This window comes from Hermetia illucens, chromosome 2, assembly GCF_905115235.1.
Source record: "Hermetia illucens chromosome 2, iHerIll2.2.curated.20191125, whole genome shotgun sequence".
NCBI classification, from domain to species: domain Eukaryota; kingdom Metazoa; phylum Arthropoda; class Insecta; order Diptera; family Stratiomyidae; genus Hermetia; species Hermetia illucens.
In genome coordinates, this window is record NC_051850.1 from 26,971,307 (window position 1) to 26,989,965 (window position 18,659).

Sequence of the window (18,659 nt, forward strand, 5' to 3'; positions counted from 1 at the left end):
TGATGATACTAATGGGGGTGTAAACATTCTATTTGAACCTAAGCCTTAAAGGGGACGGTGTGACAGCCCATGTATTTGGGACATCAGCTTCACGGATTCTGCCTGGTACCCCGGGTTCGAATCCCGCCAATGATCGCGGATGTATGTGTTATACTAAAAAGGGTAAATATGTAGGAAAATGGGCTTATTAAGTTCACGGACTTTCCACTTCCCCTTTAAACAAAAAAGTGTCCCTTCTACATTTGGTACTGAATAAGTTGGAACCGCTCCTCTCCGCGGGTCATTGTTTTGAATTGTTAAAATGTCAGTGAACGACTGAAATATGGGCTCATTCCGGTTTTGGACTACTTTCCTGAATTAGCCAGCAAAAAGACAAGCAAGCACGATTAGTTGAAGGAGCTACACTTATGTTCTGGCGAACATGAGCAGTCAATATTCCACCATTTCTAATATGCGATATTGCTCCACCCTCTTAGTTGGCAATACTCACCTTCAATGACTATTTAATCGTTTTTAACTTTCGTTTTTATAACAGAATTATGACTTCTAAAGGCAACAGGTGAACGACCTCACTTGCTTTCTTTGAAAATTGCGAAATCCAGACCGCGTTCGAGAGAAGAATCCTTCGAAGAATTTTTGGCCCTCTACATGAGAATGGACGATTCGGTAGCCTACATATCGATGAAATTTAGGAGCGATATCATGACTGTCATGCAGTGGTTGGGTCACTTAATTCGTATGGATGAGGATGATCCAGCCCGGAAAGTCTATAAGGGCAATATCTATGGTAGAAAAATAAGACGAGGTAGACCCTGCCTGAGATGGAGCGAGGATGTCTGGAGTTCCTTATTAAGGCAGGCCTAGACCGGATACCGGTTGTTGCGCCGTTGATGATGATGAATCAAAGAGGACATTCACGCTTCTCCGACTGAACTTGCTTTCAAAGGAGTATTATGGATAACTATGTGGTTTTTTCCGGATGCATCTCCAGATACAAAGTTCTTCATCCAGAAATTACGAGAGTACATGAGAACTGTCCGCTTAACTCCAGGGGCTCGTCAGCAGAAAGCTAAGATTTTCGCACTCGAAAGTTTTTCCGACCGCTTTCCAGATGTTATTTGCATCGAGAAGGTCAAGAACTCTTTTAGACACTTATGTATATGAACGCAATTACAAGATCCTAGAGGTCTATTGTCACCCATGCCTATAAAGTGAAGATAGATACAAAGCCCATGAGGTTTAACCAAGGCCACAGAGGCCATAAGGCGCAACTCGACTAACAGCATTCCAATTCTACCCGCGACTTCCTTGACGTTGACGGTGAATGGGAGCTCTGTGTCAGGGTATGCTGAGGAAAAAATCCCAAGTCCACAAAGCTATTTTTTCTAAATTCTAAGATTGACCAGTCTCGAGTTTCTAGTCCATTCACACTCCTACGTAGTAGATAGGTGGTAAGTCAAATTCAGAAATTTACAATCGAAATTCAGTACTTTCCAAACAACTTGCACAATTTTCCAAACCAATTTCAGATTTTTTCATTTCAAATTCAGAATTTTTTATTTGAAATTCAGACTTTTCCATTTCAAATTTTGATTTTTTTAAGGCATTATTATAAAGTTTTATGTAAGCTTTTTACCAAAGAGTAAGAAAGGAACTGAGATTCTTTGTAGATAGTCTGAGCAATCCATCAATTCTGTTTCATTATTATTTTTCTCTGAAAGAGGTACTGAATTATTAGAGGGTTAAGTAGAGCAGTTACCCCCTAGAAAAGTCAGTCCTCTATTTTTTTATATTAGGCCTACAAATAAGTTCTGTTGGTTTTCACAATAGATGGCGTAGCTTGTTTTTTATTCCATTGATCCACATTTCCAAACATTCATCGGAAAGCTATTGTCAATAGGCACAAACGTCAGTATAAATTATTTAATTGAAATGTAAACAACAATACTTTTTTCATCAACGAAAATGGCCAATTTTGTACCAAATAATGTGTTTTTGCGGGGAGTTCTACTTCATTATTTCCGTATGAAGCAAAAAGCAACCGAAAGTCATCGCATTTTGGAGGAAGTTTATGGTGACCATGCTCTATCTGAACGAACGTGTCAGAGGTGGTTTGAACGGTTTAAAAGTGGCAATTTTGACTTGGAAGACGAAGAGCGCGCCGGACGGCCAACAATTTTTGAAGATGAAGAATTAGAGGCATTGCTCGACCAAGATCCATCGCAAACGGAAGAACTTGGAAAAATACTTGGAGTCACTCAGCAAGCCATTTCCCACCGTTTAAAAGCAACGGGAATGATCCGAAAGGTCGGAAGTTGGGTTCCGTATGAACTGAAGCCAAGAGACTTCGAACGCCGTTTTTTTCACGTGCGAACATCTGCTCCAACGACAAGAAAGGAAGGGTTTTCTGCATCGAATAGTTACTGGCGAGGAAAGTAGATCCATTACGATAATCCCAAGCGTCGGGCAACGTGGGGATACCCCGGCCATGCCTCATCATCGACGGCCAAAGCGAATATTCATGGTGAGAAGATCATGTCGTGTATATGGTGGGACCAGCTGGGAGTGGTATACTATGAGCTGCTAAAACCGAACGAAACGGTCACGAGCAAACTCTACCGATGTCAAATGATGCGTTTGAGCCGCGAACTCAAGAAAAAACGGCCGCAATACCAGCAAAGGCATGATAAAGTTATTTTGCAACATAACAATGCTCGTCCACATGTTGCACAGCCCGTTAAAACATATCTAGAAACGTTGAAATGGGAAGTCCTACCCAACCCGCTGTACTCTCCAGACATTGCTCCTTCTGATTACCATTTGTTCCGGTCGATGCAGCATGGCTTGGTTGACCAGCACTTCTCCAATTACGACGAACTCAAAAAATGGCTCGATGAGTGGATAGCGGCCAAGCAGGCCAATTTTTGGCGCAATGGTATCTATGAATTGTCTGAAAGATGGAAGAAAGTTGTGGCTAGCGATGGGCAATACTTTGAACAATGAATGTATAACCAATTTTTCACAATAAAGCTTCAAATTTAAAGAAAAAACCGACAGAACTTATTTGTAGGCCCTATAAATAAGTAACTTTTGGAGGGAAGATTATTTGGGTAGTTAAGACGGTTATCAATTTTCCTGCTTCTCCTCCACAATTAAATTTTTAAAATCTTGGGTAGGAAGAGGACAATCATAAATGAATGTTTGTACGGGTCTAAGCAAGCTTTGGAATCAATTGTAGTCGTAAGCCCGGGCGTATTCTTTTATTCTCGATTCTGAATTTAGAAGGCGGATTAATTTTTTTCCCAGATAGAATACAATGGTCCATTAGAACAAAACGATGGGCTTCGCAGACTGTTTTCAAGGATTCCCAGTTCCTTTCTTTACCCATGGTAAAAAGTTGCTATAAAAGATTATAATAAAGCTTTGAAAAAATTCTGAATTTGAAGTGAAAAAGTCTGAAATTTGTTTAGAAAATTCTGAATGTGATTTGGAAAATACTGAATTTGGTTTGAAAAATTTTGAATTTGATTTGAAAAAACTATAGACATGATATCCTTCTAAAAAAAATTCTTTCCTCCAACTTCTTGATTACTTCGAAAGTTTGTTACAGTTCATCATCTATTTTGCTCAACTGCTTCAAAAGCATTCATTAAATGGGATCTGTATCCCACAAAATGCTCTCAAGTTGCAAGTGCATCTTTGTAAGATATGTCCTTCAAATGCCGGAGAATAAACAGGCAAACTGGCAAGAAGTGAATACTTTTTCATAAAGTTTCATTCCAAGAGCATCTTAAAAATTGGTTAAAATGATTCGTCCAGGACTTTACTATTCTGCGGGTTATTCTTTCGCTTTTCAAGTCAAGTATCTAAAGCAATAATAGATTCACATCTGAAGGTTAAGCTCAGTCATCACAGATTTAAACGACAGCCCCGCAGTGTAGGAGCGCATCATACATATTTGCTTTTAGAAAAAATTTGTGGTCCCCCGGCCTTTTGGATTGGAATTTTCACATAGTGTGGATGGATGATAGCTGGTACATGTCGTGTATTCAAGATGAGAGTGAACTTGTTTCACTTTCACTATGGCTATAGCCTACTGCCAGCAGCCTACGACACTTCAGATAGTGCGAAACGACCGGGGCTATGAGATTTTTATTCCGTCCATCCGTTCATGCCCGAAGCCGTGAGGTGTTGTAGGAAGCTTGGGCTGTGTTTAGTTTTATGGGAATGGCATATGATTAAAAGTGAATTGACGAAGCCATTAGACCGGAGAGATGGAAGAAAGTGAAATGAAGCAGGTATCGGACGCGGCGAGCGGTGCGGATTACCGGAATTCGTAAATAGACAAATCGCTGCGTACTTTTGAGGCTTGCTTAACGATAAAGTTGAGTAAGCGCTTGAAGAGTGGTGCAAGCGAAATTGATTTACTATCGGTTTGATGGATGCGCTCACTTCACCCCCGGACTGCTACTTCCTAGTGTTGTCGGCAACTTGGCTTTTGTTTGATTTTTTATAATGAATGGTTACCTAGTGTTGTAACCAAACTCTTCCTCTATTAGGGAGCTCCATTTGTCTGAAGGAATGGCACTAATTTCCAATAGATACTATGCCCACCCACTCAACATTCAGACCAACTGACCACCATTCACAACAGGAATCAAATCAGTAATCGAATCACGTTCTGTAACCATTCTTGTGAGATGGACAAACCGAAATGCAAATAGGTGTCTACGTCTTTAAGATGTGTCTATTGTTTACGTACCTCGTAGCTGTTTTCGAATTCCTGTCTCATGTTGTACGTTCCTCGTTTGATGATCATTTGGTGCGATGTCGTCAGATATTCTAATTCAGCCTCGTCCACCTCTTGGTCACTACTATCGATCACCGGGATAGTTGCTGCGGCCTCTTCTTGGCTCAGAATCGAATAGTCAGCACGGGAACTGCCCTTCCTTCTATTTGCTGCGGGCCCACTAGTGTTTCCCGACTTTGGTTTTCCATAAGTCGAAAGAAAACGTGCTAGAAAATGTTTCATGGCCGATAATAAAATTTTACAGCCGTTATGCAGTTTGCGAAGCGGTGATAGTACGTTTATCTGCAGCCATGTTCATATGTGAGCTCCATGCTAACGTTATCTAGAAGCTTAGACCTGAAAAATGATGAATATTAAAATGGCTTTCTTATGTATAAATTGATAAATGGGAAACGCGAAAAACACCGCGAAAATAGAACAAAGTCTTATCAGTTACGGAGAAAATATCTAACCACAATTTTACATTGTTTCAGCCCTACATAGTTTTAGGTAGAGTTCACTTGGAGTTTATCGCAGCAAAAAATGTAAAAATTTCTTAAATGCCACCAAAGATCGTAGCTGACCTTCTTTTTCCATATTGGAACGTTTGTTTTTGCTTGTCAGTCAGGTAGAGTTCGGCCCCGCTCAAAAACGCGAGTGAAAAACTTACTGAGCCAGAATTGCAAAATTGCAGCTCTCCAAAATTTCGTCGGGTCCTGCTGCTTTCCATGATTTCATTCATTTCATTGCCTCTTCAACTTTCGTGACGCTGACAGTTAGGTCCTGATGGTTTTACGTGAGTACCCGGTGTGTCGGCTCCAAGGACTTTTGAAGAAACGGATTGATTTAGTGACCACAATCTGAACCCAGCTGTGACAAGCTAAACGTTACCAGTGCAAATCTTTACCGAACTAAGGAGTACGACATACGAGTTGTACAGTGCAACTCCACAGGCCCCAGGAATTCTCTTGAGACATTGAAGGACTATCCTGGTTCCTATGGTACTAGATACTCTAGTGAGGCTTCGTGGCAGAGGCCACTTCAAATGAGTCCTCGTGTAGACTTAAGCGCTCGGGTACTGCATCACGACCAGCAAGCTAATGAGAATATAGCGTTTCCTGAAGGTTCTCCTTGGCCACTTGGTATTGATTCGGCCGACACGGTTGCTGCCCTGTCTGCCTCCTCGCACCTCTAAGCACCAGTGGCACTGACAGGTGCAATTGGTCTAAATTTCGACAGTACTTGTGAACGTAGTCGACAAGCAAATCCTCCTCCGGTTTTTGACAAGTTGATACAGATTTCTGTTGCCTCCCCAGCAATCGCTTTCTTTACTTCGCTTGCTTTGTTGCGGTTAGCATCGAGAAGACACTTATAGAGGCATTTTTACTTACGGAATTTCAGTTAGATATCGTCATTCCAAAGCCAAGTATTTCGGATGAATGACTGCTTAGCAGGTTTGGTGAACCCGCATCTCTTTGTGGATTGTATTTTTAGTTTGATTTCACGTTTCTTCGAAATTCGCAATTGTTGGAAGTAGCATATTCGACTTACCTTTGGCTTATTTTTACGCCACCATTATTATTGTTTGTCGGTTCCTCCCATTGTTTCAACAGTTATTTGATTCGCAGGATGGCATCTAACGGCCGATATTGAGGTGCGTTGGTCTCATAGGGAACGTCTTTGTGGTTGGTAATGGTGAGGAAATGCCGGTGCCTTAACATAATATAGTCGATTTGCGTTTTACAGTTCTCACTATAAAATCTAGAGAGATGAAACAACTCATTCTTGTTCCAAATCGTTTACCTCGTACCACCAGTTGTCGTCTGACTTTTTTTTTTTTTTTTGGGGTAGGGTCGGTGAATGCATTTACGCACACAGTGTTGGACTCCCGATTCGGTACATCGTCCGACTACCAACTAAACACCTCCCCATCGTCAGAGAGCTAGCCTAGAACCGTTTGTACATTACTTCGGGCCAGCCCCCGAACTCTCCCGCCTTGCGGAGCCTTCAAATCAGGGAATTCCTTTCACCAACGGGAGGGGAGAGGAGGAAGGGAACTGTCAGTTGAAGGAACCTCCTGCCATTCGGCTCCTCCACCGGTCGAGTTCTATCTTCTTAGCAATGAGAAGGGCCCGAACGTAATGGGCAACACGGTTCCAGCTGTCAGCTTCCACAATGTTGTCTGGACAGAGATCCCCTGTGTTTAAATAGAGCTGCTGACGAACCCCATTCCACCTTCCACAAGAAAAAAAAGTGTGGTGGGAATCGTCCACAACTCCATTGCAAAACACACAATCCGGAGAACGCGCCTTTCCAATCTTGTGCAGGTAAGACTGAAAATTTCTATGCCCACTTAAAAATTGGGTAAGGAAATAGTCAGTCTCACCATGCTTCCGATTCAGCCACGCACCTAAGTTGCCGATAAGCCGCGCAGTCCATCTGCCTCTAGTTTCATTTTGCCAAGAGAGCTGCCACTCGTCTAGAGTGTGTTGCCGTCCTTCACGAGCAACCACCTCCCTTGGCTGATCTCCCTTGCGCTTGTATATGGCCTGACGCTCCCTAGCAAGAAGGGCAACGGGGATAACTCCCGCGATCACCATCACGGCCGGTTCAGAGACTGTACGGTACGCAGACGCCACCCGTAAAGCTCCCCGTCTCTGTGCTTGCGCGAGGCGTCTACGATATACCTCCTTGTTAAGAGCGCCAGCCCATACCTCTGCGCCGTAGAGCAGGGCAGACTGCGTTGAGCTCATCAGGAGACGTCGCCTACTAGACGTAGGACCCCCAATGTTTGCCATTAGCCTACTTAACGCCGAAACTCCAACCGCAGCCTTGTTCGCTGCTGCTTGGATTTGCTCAGAAAAGCTCATCTTTGAGTCAAGAGTCAACCCGAGGTACTTTACTCGACTCGATTATCGACTCGCCGAACGATATGGGACGCAGAGTCGGAATTCTCTTCTTAGTCAGGATGACTACTTTGGTTTTTTCCAGTGTAAGGTTGAAACCATGAGTAGTCATCCATCAGCTTACCCGTCGCATCAATATGCCGAGTCTGCTTTGCGCCTGTTCGACAGTGCGTCCAGTAACAAGCGCTCCGACATCATCTGCGTAGCCGACCAGGCGCGACTCTTCTGGCATGTCGAGTTTAAGCAGACTGTCATAGGTAGCGTTCCAGAGGTCCGGCCCTAGGATGGATCCCTGTGCTACCCCCGACGTGACCTCCATTCACCTTTGACCCTCTAGTGTTTCATAGAGCAGGGAGCGGTTCCTCAGATAGTCCCTCAAAATCCGTAAGAGATAGTTCGGCACGTTGAAGGTATTGTCTAGTGTGCCTAGAATGTCTTTCCATCTTACGGAATTGAAAGCGTTTCTGACGTCAAGCGTTACGAGGAGCACCACCCGTCGAGTTCGGTGGCTATGTGCCTCTGCTCGTCGAACGGCGTCCACGACCTGCATGACAGCATCAATTGTCGATCTCCCTGCCCTGAAACCAAACTGCCAGGGAGATAAATCTCCGGCAGCGCGTATCGCTTCAGCGAGTCTACTTCTGATGAGCTTTTCGAGCACTTTCCCAGCAGTATCAAGCATACATAGTGGGCGGTATGAAGACGGCAGTTCGGGATCGCCTTTCCCTTTAGGAATCAGCGCAAGCCTCGCAATTTTCCAACGAGCAAGGAAAATGCCCTCTTTTAGGCAAGCGTTGAATGCGTTGAGCAGTAGGTCTGGCCGGTGTTGGAATACGTCGTCTGACTTTAAGCACACAGGAGGGTCACCCCAAGAAGACTATACACAGGAAGAGCAACTTCAGCGGCAAATGGGCATGGAATCTCATTGTTCACCTTTCGGGTAGGGACCAAGTAGGTAAGTGGTGTTGGTGTGTCGACGTTGCCTAGATGGTTTTCTTGGGTGTGTTTCTTCGTCTAATCTCAGCAGGAAACGGATGCGCCTGAAAAACTGATCTTGGATGCATCTACTTATTTCCTCCTCACTCCTTAGGAGAGCAAACATGGATCTATTGCCGAGAATGTTATGCGTGTTTGCTTTCGCCAAATTTCCTATAGAGGAATTTTGAAGCATCATTCGCTTAGTGATTCCATTAAGATCCATTACAATTAATCCGAAACGAATCTTTAAGGAACCTCTGCTTTTGGTTTCCGCCGGCATGTGAGAAGCCATAAACAGCTGTGCAATCTCTATTGCTATGACAAATACTGCCACGTGCTCGCAGTAATTCGCAGCCATGTGTACGCAACCATGTGGACGTACACCAATGTACTGCATCATATACACATTACTAACAACAGCCCTTATGCGGGAATTTGCCTCACGAACTCCCGGCGCGGTCGAGCGAGTGCAAGATTTTTCCGTTTCCATAAAATTTCTAAGAATATGCTGGGAGCTGAATCTCCTGAGTTTAGTCTTGTTGGGTCACCCGTAATGACAATATATTAATCGGGAGGCACGTTACAGATCTTTACGCCAGGAGACGTCTTTCTCGGCATGGGGTCGACGTGTCTGGGTGCGTATGCGGTGGAAAAAGAAATCGTGCAATCAGCTGAAATAATAATGAGCTTCATTAGCTGGTCATCAAATCGCTGGATTTCTTTAATGAGTCTTTGCAAGTTCCTTCGTCTTATCAGCAAAGGTACAATTACTACCGATAATATACCCATATAACGACCTACCAAAACGAAGAAAGATAAATACGAGGTCTTAAGCCGGAAAGCCGACAATAGTAGTCAGTCCGACGAGACTGTTTGGAATGTCGACAATACTTCGCCACAATCAACATCTGACGAGCATTTAAAGTTGCGAGAACACATAGATTTCAAGCAAAAATAAGCCCTTATAGAGACAAGGCAGGAGCGATTTGATATACAAAAGATGGCCGTCCTAATTCTCGGAACTCTTAAGCCCTTCTAGCTCATCGGCGGCAATTGAAGAATTCTCTTTGGACCGTGTAGACTCCAATCCTGGAATCGATCTGCCGTTCATAGAATAGGAGGATATTGCCTTCAAAAGCCTGAAATCAAAACAAGTCGGCAGTGATGAAGACCGCCGACACACCAATGCGTGGAATCCACTCTCGACAGAGGGGCTCAACACATGGTAGTGCCGTAATGTCTTTTAGAGGAACCACCTCAGGCCACCGCGTGAAAACCGTGCGAGTCTCGCAATGGGTCAATTATGTCACATACCTGCTTCTTTTCTCACATTCTTCGAAGTTCTACATTTCTGACATGCGATGCCCTGTCTGGCCTAAGAATTGATGTCCTTGATCATGGACGGCTAGAAATAGTTCACAGTGACTAATCGGTTCGTTGCCCGGATGCCTAGGTGCCCCAGACCGTGAACAGCGTTAAATACTCGCTTGCAAAAAGCAGCTGGAATGTATGGGACCAAAGTCGAGCCAAAAATGAGGAACTCCCTGAAAGTGTACTTGGAGTTACTCTTCATTTCCTAAAGAACTGCGTTGTCCTTCTGCGCCATCGCGATTACTGGGAAATCGATTGTGGTGGGTATCTTGGCCTACTTAATGCGTAACAAAGCGTCAGCAGCTACGCTGTTTTTTCCAAACATGTGTTGGATGTCGGAGATGAACTAGATTATGAAACTCAGGTGCCTGAGTTGACGAGGAAACGCTTTGTCGGGTTTCTGTTTTAAGGCAAATCTTGGAGACTTGAGGTCCGTGAACACCATGAACAGCTTGCCGTCTAGACAATAGCGAAAGTATTTTACTGCGAGGTACGCGGTGACAACTCACAATCGTAGGTACTGTTTCGAGAGAAAGCTCAACGGTTGCCAGCTTCGGTTCACCTTTTGGTAAAGAGCAGCACCTAAGGCGATGTCTGAGGCATCCACGAGCACGGCTCGGGTGCATTTTGTTGAGGCAATGCTAGGAGTGTGGCGTCGACCAGCTATTGCTCGGTTGACTCAAATACCTGGATAACTGCTGTGGACTGCTCAATCAGTTGGGTGTCTTTGGTTGTCCAAGAACCTTCTCAGATCCTTAATAGTTTTGGGAAGCGGGAAACTCGCGATTGCTTGCACATTGTCCGGGTCTAGTTGGATGCCATCAGGAGTTATATTGTGGCCGAGAAATTTCACTTGCAATTGGAGGAATTAGCACTTTTTAACGTTGAGAACAACACTAGCCTCAAGGAGACGTTGAAAAATGCACTCGAAATGCGACTCTAAAGAGGAGGCGACCAAAATGTCATCCATGTAAATGAAACAAAAGTTTAGGTATCGAAGAACAGAGTAGATAAATCTCTGAAACGTTTGCGTCGCATTGCACAGTCCAAAAGTCATCCTGGTGAATTCGAAGAGCCCGAAAGGTGTACATATTTCCGTTTTCAGAATGACTTCAGGAGCTATTCTGATTTGGTTGTATGTCTTGGTTAGATCCAAGGTAGAAAAAATACAGTTACCAGCCAGAGAATGCGCAAAGTCATGGACGGGCGGTATGGGATATCGGTCCGGAATAGTCTGAGCGTTTAGGCGTTTGGTTTAGGGACCATGTGGAGTGCCGAAGACCAACAGCTGTTTGTGGGTCTGCATATACCCTGCTTGAGAAGCTCTTTAAACTTCAAAGAAGATAGGAGAGCCAGTGGTGCTGATGTGGTGCTGAACATCATGTTTTACTGGCTCGGAGAGGCTACGCTCGGTAGTTATGTTGCCATATTTTTGAAGAAGTGAAAGGACGCGTGGGTCGGCAATGTCTTCAAAAATGATGGATAGAGTCTTAGATGGGCAAGTCGAGACCTACGTTGCAGATTCAATAACAAACCATAGGGGCGCAGGAAGCCTGCTCTTAAAATAGGAGTGCAAACGTCTGTTATAATGAAACGCCACGAATACGTGCGTCGATATCCCAAACTCAGGTCTACTTGCCTGTATCCATAAGTGCAGATCAATTTTAAAGCCTGAGGTGTTAATTGATGGTACATGGATACAGGGCGAATCGAAACTTCAGCGCAGCCATTGAATGTTGTAGTTACGCGAGTTTATCTGGTGCGTTGATCGCCACCTCATCAACTAAGGGCTGCGAGTTCACCTTGACTTTATGGCTATGGTGGTTGCCGCCAGCATACCCAGCGAACTAGGATCCACACACGCCAAAATGGTACGACTGCCCTCCGGAAACCGCAAAGATTGGAGCAGAGCCGTTCCCACCGTGACCCCAGCCAGTTGTTTCTTTTCTCTAAGCAGCTGATTGGGTGTCCGGTCGTCCAGGGTAAATTCTATTAGCAAGTGATTCAGCTTACTGACAGTTGCCGAATTAAGTGCTCTTTTCGAAGACAGGCCCAATGGATTCCTCGGCCAGCCCGACCAGCGCGAAGTTGAAAAGAGTGGCGTCAGATGTGACGCCGGCCAGCGCAAATTATGCCTCAAGCTGGTGGAACCAGACCTCGGGGCTCTTACCACATAAAGGTGGTACGCGCACGGCCACGGGTTGTGCGGGCACTATTGCGCTCTTTTCCTGTGTTCATCGCAGGAATGGAGTGTAATGGAGTACGAAGCGAAAACTGCAACAGCGGAGCATCGGTGGGGACCACATGACGGCAAGGTCAGAACTCTTACTGTACAAGACAATGATTTTGTCAGTCCTCATGTATTCTCCCTCCTGATCTATATAACTATGAAATTTATGAGTGATGCCATGACCGTTTGGTTATGGATAAAATCCGCCTCAATAGTTGCGGTAACCGGGTCACTTGATCCGTATGGGTGAGGATGATCCTGCCCGGAAAGTCTATAAGAGCAATCAGTGTCTATGGTAGAAATAGAAGACATCTCGGACGCTACCTCAGATCGAGCAATGGCAAAGGCTAGGATGCCAGACAGCTTTTAGTAATATCGAACTGGTGGATCTTGACGCAAAACCGGAATGTCTGGAGTTCCTTATTAAGGTAGGCCTAGACTGGATAGCGGCCGTGGTGCCGTTGATAATGATGACTTTTTCTTCCACCAGAAAAAAAAGTCGCATCAAGATGCTCTGGGCAAAATAAATACCAAACAAAGAGCTATGCCTACGTCCAATTTCTCGGAATTGGCAGTGGATAGGTCACAAATTAAAGAAAGAATGACAATTTTATTGTTGGCTCTACTATACACTGGTGCAGAACAGTGAAGAACAAGTGCAAGTTTCTGGAGCAGTCATGAGAAAAGCTGAAACATGTCGCGAAGAACGATCAATGCTGGTGCGCAAATAGGGTTGGTGCACTATATGCCGCATAGCGGTTTATGGCAACTAATAATAACGATACTATCAAAATAGAAATGAGAGGATACAATGATACAATTGAAAGAGTGGAATTTAAGAGGCAAAACTGAGTGGGGCGCAGGTAGCGAGGAAGTTTGCCTCACAAAATATCAAATGATGAGGAATTAAGGATGACAGTGTTAGTTGAAGTTGGTGTTTCACATAGCCATGTTTACTACCATATCTTCAAAAAAAAGACGGAATTCATTTTGTATAAAAATTGGATAGGTCCATTGAACTTGAGCAACATTTACCAAACCAATAACTCTTGTAAAATATATGAACATTTTCTGAGGTGGGCCTAGTCATGCATTTCATATATGTAGAATCAAATGACTCCATCGTTGTTCACATTCACATCAGATCGATTCTCACCGGTGCTTCCTAATAAAATCTGCTTTGTGCTCATTAACCACACAAGCCCCAACCATAAACACTCCAAGTTGATGATTTGGCGATTAGTTGTTGGCGTATGGAACTAACGACTCGAATTATATCACTTTATTGCCAAGGTCAAGTGGAGAATAAACACGGAGAGGAGGCTCGAAACTTTCGGATTCTCCTATGCAAATAGTCGATCCGGTTTTTCAAAAATTTGGCAAGTTATAAGTGTTTTTTCACGTATGACTGGCATTTACCGCGTATGGTGCTTACGTGCCAGCGTACGTAATATCAGCACTTGTTGTTCGGCAAACAAACGAAAAGTTTTAATTGCAGTTGAATTGCGGATTCATTTTTCCAGGTATACGTTCACCTGTAGAGAGATGGAAAGCAGGCCTGCATCGGAATGGACTTAGTGCACGGGGCTGCACTCGACCTATCCGTGTTTACATAATCTCTCCGCAACCGATCGATCATCGAACAAAGCACAACTTCCCTCGGCAGCAGCAAAAAATGTGTGAAAGAGTTGCATACCGGGTTCCGCATCGAAGAATCGGAAAAAGTGAAAGATGCTCACTTAATCGGCCACACGTACCTGGTATGCACCTACAGATGTGTATGAATGTATCTTTTGCACTGTGCGGAGATACGAGAAAAATCTTTTAAATATTTACCCATTTCAGTTTACGATGATGTCGGGATTTCACTTTCTTCCCACAAACTGGAACTCATGATTTCACGATTAGTGGTGACCTAAAAACTCAATATTTAAACTAACGAGCAAAGTGTGCGTTGAGATAGCGCTCAGGAACGCAGCGTGTTCTATTCAGAGTAGACAAATAAGACAAATAAGAGTAACAACTTGTTCTGTGTACATTCTATTAACTGTTCAGCGGAAAGTCAACATTGCAACTAGTCAGGGTAATTATTTGGAAAGACACGGGGACAAGCAGTGATTAATCGATTATGCGGACAGATAGGTTCGGTGGAACTGAGCTGCTTTCAGCGGAAGGTCATTGCCGGATAGGGAGGTGGGCGGTGTGTACACACAGTGGTCGAGCAGGTGTTTCCCATAGTATTTTGTTTGTAATCACACGGGCTTAACTCCCAGATAACTTACCTTCCCACTTATCTTGAGGTAGGCCCAGCACGTTCCAAAGTCACGACCTGAAACCCAGTACGACCTGTTACGGTGTGACTCTGGCTGACCTCAGGCTTCACGGGAACGCAGTTGTTACTGCATTCCAAACTACAACTTCACAAAGAGATCACTTTACAGTATCACTAAAAACGTTCATTCATGAAATATGACTGACCGGTCACAGGGGAGATACTCCAACTCTATTAACACTTGTCTTGGTCCAGACTCAGCTGCTGGAGCGGTTCACTGTACCATCACTTTTCTTTTCGGCACTTCCATTAGTCACTTGATTCCTCTGTTCTAGCGCCAATAGCTCATTAGCGATAGCGTACTCCGCTAGACACTGGAAAATTGCTCACGGAAAACTCTCAGCCGATCTTGGTTCCTGACTACCGCCACTGGCATAGTAGTTACTACGAACAACCGATTCTGTTATTTCTTCTCGCATGACTGGTCCAGGGCAGCATTACTAACGGAGAATCAACTTTCACGATCTTTTCAACTGGAAGTCGGTTGAGCTCAAGATGCCCAATTATGCCAGAGTTGGTACGAGCGAAGATGCTACCCGCGAGCAAGTGCTAATCAACTCGTCAACTATCAGCATCTCAGTATCAGCCAAATTGGACAATCTTCTCACATTCGTACCATCCCCCATCACCTCGCATTGATTATGGCGAATTTAAATTTAGTAATTCATAAGAATTCATATGTGTGGCTGGTTGGGTGCTTGGCACATTCGGTACTCGGCGCCGTGGAGCATGTGGAAACTGTGCTTCGGCTGGAAGAAGCTGAAACGCTATAGGTGAAAATGAGAACCTAACACTGCGGTGAGTGCGACAATGGCCCCATGTTTGTGGTATGAGCTGCAAGCCTAGCTTGGCATCTTGTTTGATCTGTTGTCGTTAGAATTGCGTAAAATCTTTAGACCGCAAATTGCTGCAAGTCTGGCCTGGGGATATGTCGCTAAGATTAATGAATGTAATTGAAAATAGCATTCGCCTTGAGATGGCCCACTTCATTGTAATGCAATTCTGGTTTCATGACTTATGTGGTAATTAAAACTGCTTGCTTGTTGCGAATATCGTGGAGTGCAAGTCTTAACAAATATCCTACGGAGTTTAATTTTTTTTGAGGAACTCAGATGTGGACTAGTGCAATGTGAGATAAGAAAGTTATCCAGAAACAGCCTTGCGAAGCGGTCAGTACTTATTATTATTCTGTTAAGAGAAAGTCGCAACGCTTCCTTAAGGAACTGTTGTGGCCTTTTACGAGGTATAGTGTACCTGTAGTATCTCAAGCAGGCCTATAACCGTAGTATGTTCCCTACTTCCAGATCTTTCCCTCTGGTATTAAGTGTTCTCCCAGCGACCTTAAAAAGGCCATACGAAGAAGCAAGTGGAAATGCTACCAGAAATTCTGCATGGACGCTAATACGAATCTGTGGGGTGCAACCTACCAAGTTGTAATGAAGAAGATCCGCGGGCGAAAATCTCCTCAAGTGACATGCCCACGGCTTTTATTGCAAACAATTACAGCTCTTTTCCCGCAGCAGGAACAGGACGAAAGAGAACCCCAACTGGCAGCTCTGCAGGACGTCTTCTCGATCCCTGATGTTACCGAGGAGGAAATTCGGGAAATCTGCAGACATATTGGGGATAGCAAGGCTCCGGGATTGGACGGAATTCCGAACAGGGCTCTGAAGGTGGCGGTCAAGGCCAGACCAAGGTGGTTCGCAAGCAGATTCGAATTCGAATCGTGCATGGCGGAAGGAATATTTCCCGCCCAGTGGAATAGGCAGAAGCTGGTGTTGCTACCGAAGCCCTAAAAACCATCCGGCGTGCCCTCTTCATATCGCCCTATTAGTCTCTAAGACACCATGGGGATGATGTTGGAAAGGGTGATATACAACACGCTGCTCCCGTTTATCGAGCTTGCGGGTGGTCTTTCAGAGCGGCAATATGGGTTCCGGCGAGCCCGTTCTACGGTCGATGCAGTAGTAAAGGTCGTGGAGTTGGCTCGAAATGCAATGGCCATGGGCAAATGCTGTGCTCTGGTGACGCTGGACGTCAAAAATGTTTTTAACTCAGCCAACTGGGGCTGGACTAAAGGCGCTTTGGCCAAACTGGGTGTTCCTAGCTACTTGGCTCGGCTAATCGAGAGTTACCTTTCGGACAGACTTCTCTGGTACGAGACGGACGACGGGCCGAAGGAGTACATTGTGACAGCAGGTGTGCCTCAAGGTTCTGGATTGGGACCACTGCTGTGGAACATAATGTATGATGGAGTGCTTGGCCTTCGCGTGCCGGAGGAGGCAACGCTGATTGGTTTTGCGGACGACCTGGCGGTAGTTGCAATTGCAAATCATCCCGAGGACGTGGAGCTTTATGCAAATGAAGCCATTCATGCCATCAAGTCATGGTTACGAATGGCCAAGCTAGACCTGGCGGACGAAAAGGCGGAGGTGACCCTCATTACCAACCGTAGGAAGAACAACGCGGTTACCATCCGGGTTGGTAATCGTGAGGTCGTTTCAAAATCAGTTGTCAAATACCTGGGGGTGATGATCGATGCCAAGCTGAGTTTCAAGGGACACTTGGATTATGCGCGAGAGAAGGCAGCAAATGCCAGCTCGTCCCTTGCAAGGATGATACCAAACGTGGGAGGGCCGAAGTATAGTCGCAGGCTACTCATCGCGGGAGTGGTGAGGTCGATCCTGCTATACGCGGCCCCTGTCTGGGCGGGAACGTTGAACCACGCTGTCAACCGGAGGAAGATAAGTTCGGCGTACCGGCCAATTGCGCTAAGGGTGTGCAGCGCATTTAGGACGGCGTCGACGGAGGCAGTGTGTGTCATCGCAGGAATGATCCCTATAGATCTTCTAGCGAGCGAGGCACACTGGCTTTACGAAAAACGGAAGGCAAATCTAGCCGAGGTGAATGCGGATTTCCGAAAAGCCATCAGGAGAGAGTTGTGTGGCAAGTGGCAACAACGGTGGGATGACTCCGACAAGGGCTGGTGGACCCATACATTGATCCCGTGTATCGAGAAATGAGTCGACCGAAGGCACGGAGAATTGAATTACCACCTGACACAGTTCCTTACGGGACACGGTGGCTATAGGAAGCACTTGCATCGCTGCGAGTTGGACGAGTCTCCCAACTGTCCTGAATGCGGTGCTTCACCCGAGGACCCGGAGCACGTTATGTTCCATTGTCCCAGATTTCTGCAGCAGAAAAGGAGGTTGAACAGCATCTTGGGGGCGGATATCGAGCCCTCCAACCTGGTGGAAGAGATGTTGAAGTCGGAGGAAAACTGGATGGCGGTAAATGAGGCAATAGCCGTGGTGCAGACAAAACTCCTGGAGTTGGATCGAGCTCGGAAGACGGCGCAACGGAGACGCGACATGGACGAGCTGGTATAGCGAACCAGAGCCTCCCCGCGAAGTAATACTTCACGGTGGTCCCGCGAGGAGGGGCGGAAGAGTGGGGGTGGTTTTAGTGGGTGCGAATCCCACACACTGCTGCAACCTGGCGCAGCAGCGTCTTTCTAAGATTTCCACCTCCATCCATAAAAAAAAAAATGCCTCGACCTACTTTGCACAAGTGCCGGAAACTGTCCCAAGACGTGTATAGGTTTCGTCACACTCCTCACAAAACCTGCAGACAGTGTCCGTAGATACCCTTGCTTCCCTAGGTGATAGTTCAGCCGACGGTGACCAGTGAGAATTGCCACTATGATTCGGAGGTTCTTTTTGGCGAGGTTTAAGCAATCCTTTGTTCGCATGGGTTCGTATCCCCCAATAAGCACCCTGGACTGCTCCTTCCCTGGTAGGCCCGCCCAGTATAGTTCCCTCAACTGTTCCTCTTCATTTCTTAGTGTCATAGCCATGAAACCGTTTCCGATTCCACAGAAGGGTTCTGGCCTGTGTAAAGGCGTCCCTGCTCCCTTCTTGACTAGTTCGTTCCCTCCTTCGTTGCCTTTCAGCCCAGCATGGCCTGGAACCCAATGTATCCAGACCTTGTTGGACGAGCAGAGTATATTCAGTCTTTCAAGGCATTCCCACACATTCCCACAGTTCACCT

General features: G+C 45.4%; 1 protein-coding gene across 1 annotated transcript in view; it reads right to left on the minus strand.

Annotated features, from left to right (window-relative positions):
- LOC119648670 (venom dipeptidyl peptidase 4) overlaps positions 1-14,962 on the minus strand; it is a 73,048-nt gene extending 58,086 nt beyond the window's left edge. Inside the window, exons 1-2 of the mRNA XM_038050457.1 lie at positions 14,557-14,962; positions 4,763-5,146 (exon numbers count right to left, since the gene is read on the minus strand). Coding sequence (XP_037906385.1) covers positions 4,763-5,032 — 270 coding nt within the window. The 5' untranslated portion in view covers positions 5,033-5,146; positions 14,557-14,962. The remainder of the gene's footprint in view (positions 1-4,762; positions 5,147-14,556) is intronic.
- Positions 14,963-18,659: the final 3,697 nt, after the last annotated feature.